General features: G+C 44.2%; 1 protein-coding gene and 1 pseudogene across 1 annotated transcript in view; one reads left to right on the top strand and one right to left on the bottom strand.

Annotated features, from left to right (window-relative positions):
• Window positions 1-4025, bottom strand: part of Anp32e (acidic nuclear phosphoprotein 32 family member E) — a 16317-nt gene extending 12292 nt beyond the window's left edge. Inside the window, exon 1 of the mRNA XM_023716394.1 lies at window positions 3897-4025. Coding sequence (XP_023572162.1) covers window positions 3897-4025 — 129 coding nt within the window. The remainder of the gene's footprint in view (window positions 1-3896) is intronic.
• A 226-nt stretch (window positions 4026-4251) lies between these two features.
• The window catches only part of LOC105742355, a 4235-nt pseudogene continuing 1589 nt past the window's right edge, over window positions 4252-6897 (top strand).

Raw genomic sequence — 6897 nt, 5'->3', positions numbered from 1 at the left:
AAAGAAAGAAAGAAAGAAAGTTATTATAAAGAAACGAGGGGGCTGGCAAGATAGGTCAGAAGACTAAAGTGCCTGCTTAGGCAAGCTTAGGCAAGCGCAGGGACTGGGGTTTGATTCCCAGCGCAACGTACCGCTGGCCACAGAGTCGGGGCACAGTGGCACAGGCCTGTAATCCCAGTGCTGGGGAGGCTGAAAACAGGCGGATCACTACGAGCCAAAGCTGCATAGTGAGACCCTGTAACAACCAAATATATTTAAAGATACTAGGGGGCCGGGGAGAGGGAGAAGAAAGAAGATAAAAGAGAAAGAGCAAAGGAGACATATAGTAAGACTATTATTCAAAGGAGAGCAACACACAGTTGAGAAAGAGCCAGGGATATAGCTCAGTGGCACAGCACCTGCCTGGCAAGCATGAGGTTGTGAGTTCAATTCCAAGTACAAAAACAGAAGAAAAAATAAAATCTCTCTTAAAAGAGAGATTTGAAAAAGGAAAAGAAAACCACAGTTGAGAGGCAAAGAGAAGATGGGGAATTGCCTTCCAAAATACTCAAGGAGGAGCCAGGGAGCCAAAAAAACAAACAAACAAAAAAAAAAACTCAAGGAAATGAGAAGATAGAAATGAAAGCAAAACAAAGAAGTCAAAGAAGAGATAATCATTGAGGTTGAATAGTAGATTTTTGTTTTTTGTTTTTTGTTTTTTTTGCGGAACCAGGGATTGAACTCAGGCCCTTACACTTGCCAGGGAAGTGCTTATTCTACTGAGCCATCTCCCTGGCCCCTGAATAGTAGATTTTAAAAGTTAGACTGGGCTTAGTGGGGCATGCTTGTCATCCCAGGAAGCCTAAACTACAAAGCAAGACCCTGTTTGAAATACAAAAAGTAGGAGCAGCGATAGGTCAGTGTTCTGAAAGCAGGAGCTCAGGCAAACAGCCCGCCCCCAGGGTGGGCTGAGTCAGCCACAAAAAATAAAATACAAAAAATAAATAATAAAATAAATAAATGAGGAGGAGTTGATCATTGTGGTTAAATGGTAAGGCTTTCAGCTGGGCATGGTGAGTCATACCTGTAATCCCAGTATTCAGGACTCTGAGGCAGGAGGATTATTGTGAGTTCAAAGACAGCAAGAGCTACAGAATGAGCTCAAGGCCAGCCTGAATTACATAGGGAGGACCTGACTCAGAAAGGCAAAATATTCACATCATGAACATCAAGAAACCTAAGCTAGATGTGACAAGGGCCACCAATAAGCAGATGAGAGAGGAGGAAGAAGAGGAGGCTGCTAAGAGGAAGAAAATGGGCCAGAGGGCAAGAGAAAAGGGGGCCGACAGGGTGCTGGGGGCAAAAGGACAGGTGGCCCGCCCAGCTGGGGAGGGAAGAGAAAAGGAGGTCTGGGAGGCAGGACACAATCCAGGCCGCCTGGTGTAGGTAGCAAGAGCAAAGGAGGGCAGCGCCAGGGAGGAAAGAGGAGGAAGTAATAACTTTCACTGAAAGCCACGTTCCTGTAACGTAAAGGAAGAACGTACTGTACATACACAGTGTTAATTCTGGAGGGGGGAATGAGGGGACTGTTGCCTTCACGCACTTGCCGGTTGCAGGGACACAAGTGCTCTCCACAAAGGACTGTACAAACTAACCAAGAACTTGGGTGGGGATAAGGGTATGTTTGAGGGCCTGAGAGCTGGGGAGATAATTTGAAACCATGAAAGAATTCTTTTTTTTTTTTAATGAAAGAATTCTATTCTTTGAGTTATCTTGCATTTTAATTTTGGATATGGACTTAGTTGATCATGTTTCAAGAAGTTAATAGGTGATTTACACATTACTGTGTTATTTTTAAAACAAATTTGTATGGTAAGCAGAGAGAGAAAGTTATTTTCTAACTGGATTTACAAGTAACTATTACAAAGCTTATTTAAATAAAAAATAAATAAAATTTTTAAAAGATTGAAAAAGTGATAACTATCTTATTTAACTATACACAGGGGGAGCCGAAAGTCCCTGCAGAGATGGAGGTGCTCCCCTAGCTGCTGGGGTTGCAGCTGGAGGACGACCCCATTGGCAGCAGCCTTCATAGGTGACTGCCTTGGCTGAAGAAATTACACCTCCTTCTGGGGCACACTCACATCCAATTATTAATCAACACAGACAGACAAGGGCTGGCAAGACAGCTCAGTGGACTAAGCGCCTGCTTAGGCAAGCGCAGGGATCAGGGTTTGATCCCTGGCATCACATGCCATGCTGCCCTGGCCCCAGCCCCAAGCACACTGAGCCAGCCATGGAGACCAGGCGTGGGGGCGCGTGCCTGTAATCCCAGTGCTAGGTGAGGCTGAACACAGGAGCATCACTGCGAGTGTGAGCTGCATAGTAAGACCTGTGCCAGGTACATTAACACAGACAGACAGACAGACAGACAGACAGACAGACAGACAGACAGACAAAGGTCCAGCCTGCCATTCTGCCAAGACTAGTGGTGGTGAATCTATGGCACATCTTCTACAGCCCTATGATTGTTATCTCTGAAACTTCTAAGAGGTTTGTCGTCACTGGCCTAGACTTGTGCAAACTCTGGAGGGTCATCCTAGCTCCAGGTCACACTCAACTGTGGGCCAACTCAGGCCTTGTTATGCCTGCCTTGCCATTCTCCTTCTATTTAATCCTGCTCTTTTTCTCCTCCTTTCCATATTGGTGTCACTCAACAATAAATGCCCTTGGGGCCGAGGAGATGGCTCAGTGGAATAAGTGCTTCCCTGGCAAGCGCAAGGGCCTGAGTTCAATCCCTGGTTCTGCCAAAAATAAATTAATTAATTAATAAAAAATAAAAAAATAAATGCCCTGAATGTTACTTCCACCTCTGTGAAGAGCTCAACATGTGACAATGGCTCTCTCCAAATAATAACCCTCTGGGGCCAGGGAGATGGTTCAGTGGAATAAGCACTTTCCTAGCAAGCGCAAAGGCCTGAGTTCAATTCCCAGTTCTGCAAAAAAAAAAAAAAAAAGATAAAACTAAGCCATTCAACTAACCCATTTTCTTCAGACTTCAGGCTGATTTGGAACCACCAAAAAATGTTCTCACTTTGCTTCTGAGAAATTTTGTCCCAGAAAACTGAGTCACTACTTGCTCCTCAGGGTTAGTGGGATATATGTCTGTATACATATATTCATATTTTGTTGTTGTTGTTGTTGTTTGTTTTGTTTTTTGGTGGAACCTGAGATTGAACTCAGGCCCTTGCCCTTGCCAAGGAAGCCCTTATTCCACTGAGCCATCTTCCCCGCCCCTACATTTATGTTTATCTGAAGTGAATTACAGCTCGGCATGATGGCACACACTTAGCATATCAGCATTCAAAAGGCTGAGCTAGAAGGATTGGTGTGAGTTTGAGGCTCACAGCCTGGGCTACATAGTGAGTTCAAGGCCAGCATGAACTATATAATGAAACCCTGCAGCAAAAATATTTTTTAAGGGGCCGGCCAAATAGCTCAGTGAATTAAAGCACCTGCAGGCATGCGCAGGGGCCAGGGCCTTGATCGCCAGGCCTGTGCCGGCCCCACCCCTGGGGCATGCTGAGAGGGCAATTGAGACTGGGTGTGGTGGCACAAGCCCGCAATCCCAGCTCTTGGGAGGTTATAAACAGGGGATCACTGTGAATCCGATCTAGTAATGAGATCTTGGGCACCCTATAGACCCTTCTCTAAAATATAAAATAAATAAATAAATAAATAAATAAATAAATAAATGACCAAAATGAATTACAAAGGAAACATTCAAAATTTGGTGAAGGTACACAGAGAGGCAAACTGTCTGCAAAGATGCTACTAACAGTTTCTTTCATCCCTGTGCATATATGGCCCTCCTCTCATGAAGAGGTGGGGACCATTTCACCTCTCCCTAAATTTACTTTCACAAATAGGATAGAATAGAAATAGCACTGTGCCAGATCTGGGCCCAGCCCGTAAGAGACTTTCTGATCGTGGCAGCTGACGCTACTATAAAGAGATCCGACCATCCCACTCAAGCGGGAGGCCATTATGGCTTTCATGTAGCGACAGGGTCCCCAGCGCATGAGAGACCAGAGTCTAGAATAACTCCAGAGTCTAGAATCTCCCAGCTGTTAGGTATGGGGGTGCACACCTGTAATCCCATCACTCAGGATGCTGAGGCAGGAGGATCACAGCAAGTTCAAGGCCAATCTGCACTACATAGCAAGACTTTGAAAAAAAAAAAATTGCAACACTGTTTCTCCAGTAGCGCAGATGATAGTTACCTTTGAAGAAATCTATAACTTTGGTAACAAGGCTACTTTTGAAAAATTACTTGAAATGTCTGGTTAAACTTGGAGAACTTAATATATACATACTTCTATTTCTTTCCAAACCTTACTAAAGTGACTTCAAAGGAATAAAATCCTAATGCAGGGGCCGGGGAGATGGCTCAGTAGAATAAGCGCTTCCCTGGCAAGCGCAAGGACCTGAGTTCAATCCCCGGTTCCACCAAAAAAAAAAAAAAAAATCCTAATGCAAAGGAACAAAGACACCAAGCAAGAAGGCAACTGACAACACAACTCCAAAAAGGGCCTAGGGTACAGCTCAATGGCACAGCGCCTGCCTGGCAAGTGCAAGGTCTGAGTTCAATTCCCAGTACAGAAAAGAAAAAAAACAGGTGTGGTGGTACATAAGTGTAATTTCACACTGAGGAGGTTGAGGCAGGAGGATCTGTATAAATTCAAGGCCAGCCTGCACTACACAGTGAGATCCTGTCTCAAACAAATAAATAAAAATAGAGAAAACTCAATAAAATCTTGGCAACTGTACGACAGTGGATTATGCAATCCAAAAGGCTTTCTCCTCAGCTAATGGCTGCCCCCTCAGGATGCCTCAGCCATCAGTACTGGGCCTCTCAGCACTTGTTTCTCCACTTTAATTAACTGTTCCCCTTGATAGACTGTTCCCCTAATGCCATCCTCTCAGTCCCAGAGTGACACTGCGGTCTGCCCAGTCCAGGATGGTGATTCTAAGGTACAGTTAGGAAATCTGGTTATGGCATGTCCTCCAATCTGGCCAACCCCCCTGCTTACTTTTTACATTATTTCTCACCCTGTTGGGACCCTCAAATGAAGACAGCATGTCATTATTAGGGTCCCTTCCAAAACCCTAGCAGATTAGAGGTGTAATTAGCAGAGAAGGGAAAATTAAAATTTAACTGTAGATAGGAGATTTTAAAAATAGCTGACATGGAGGCACACGCCTGTAATCCCAGCACTAGGGAAGCTGAGGCAGGAGGATTGTTGTGAGTTTGAGTCCAGCCTGGGCTACAAAGTGAGCTCAAGGCAGATAATCTGTTCTATACTGTAGAACCCACAAAGACTCTGACGCACTAAGAGCCATTGAGGATGAGGGTGAAGGAAGATATAAAACAAAGACTGAAGGCCTTATAAAGGTAAAGAAGTTCCCTTCGAAACACTGGCTTAGGGCTGGGGAGATAGCTCAGCAGCATAAGTGCCTGTCTGGCAAGCACAAGGTCCCAAGTTCGATCCCCAATACCACGAAAAAAAGAAAAGAAAAGAAAGAAAGACAACCAAATGCTGGCCTACCTAGGTCTAAAGGGTTACTCTAAATTCAGGCATGACTAAGACACAATGAAAACTGGCAGGAAAAATGAAAAGTTGTATTTCAAACAGTGCAAGTCAGGCTAGCCAGCGCACACCTGTAATCACAGTACTCAGGAAGTAGAGGCAGAAGGATAGCTACAAATTCAAGACCATCCTGAACTGCATAGCAAGACCCTGTCTCAACAAGAGAAAAAACAAAAAAAAAACCACTGGCCAAATAACTCAGTGGATTAAAGTACCTGGAGTTTGATCCCCCAGGGCATGCTGAGAGGGCAATTGAGACTGGGCGTGGTGGAGCGCACCTGTAATCTCAGCCCTTGGAAGGCTGTACACAGGCAGCCGATCACTAGAGTCCGACTTAGTAGTGAGATGTAGACCCTTTCGTTAAAAATACAAAAAAAAAAAAAAAAAAAAAAAAAAGACAAAAAAGGGGCCTGTGAGATAGCTCAACAGACTAAAGCGCCTGCTTAGGCAAAGTGCAAGGACAGCAGTTGATCACAGCACCACATACCACACTAGCCCCATCGCCAGGGCAGGCTGAGCCAGCCAGAGTCTGGGCCCAGTGGCGCATGCCTCTAATCCCAGTGCTGGGGAGGCTGAAAACAGGATCACCAAGAGTCTAAACTGCGTAGTGAGACCCTGCAACAACCAAATACATAAAAATAAAAAAATTTTAAAAAGATGAAAAGTTTGGTCGGATTACCTGACAGGTTAAAATAAAATTAGTTATCTTTTTCTCTTTCTTTCTCTTCTTTTCTTTCTTTCTTTTTTTCTTCCTTTCTTCCTTTCTTTCAGTGGCACTGTGGATTAAGCCTCAGGAGTGCTGAGCTACATCAACAGCCCTTTTTATGTTTTTTATTTTGGGACAGAGTCTTACCAAATTGTTCAGGCTTGTCTCAAACCTATAATCCTCCTGCTTCACCCTCCCAAGTAGCTGGAATTACAGACCTGAGCCACCACAACCAGCTACAGGTTATATGTTCAACAGTGAATTTAGAGATGATTAAGCAACTAGAAAATCAGTTCACAGCTGGAGAGATACCTAGGCAGTCTAAGTGCCTGCCTGGCTAACACAAGGACGCACATTTCATCCCCCCCCCAGGAATGCATGCCATGCCGGCCCTATGCACAAGGGATTGAAGTCAGGCCCTAGCACTTCCCAGGCAAGCACTTATTTTACCGAACTATCTCCCCAGCCCTGAACATTTAAAAATGAAAAAAAATCATTTTGGAGATTTGGAGATAAATATCTTATTTTATTTATTTATTTATTTATTTATTTATTTATTTA

The sequence above is a fragment of the Octodon degus genome, unplaced genomic scaffold, assembly GCF_000260255.1.
Source record: "Octodon degus isolate 3935 unplaced genomic scaffold, OctDeg1.0 scaffold00048, whole genome shotgun sequence".
In the NCBI taxonomy this organism is placed as follows: domain Eukaryota; kingdom Metazoa; phylum Chordata; class Mammalia; order Rodentia; family Octodontidae; genus Octodon; species Octodon degus.
Note: the sequence above shows the minus strand (reverse complement) of the source record. Positions and strands in the feature narration are given on the sequence as shown.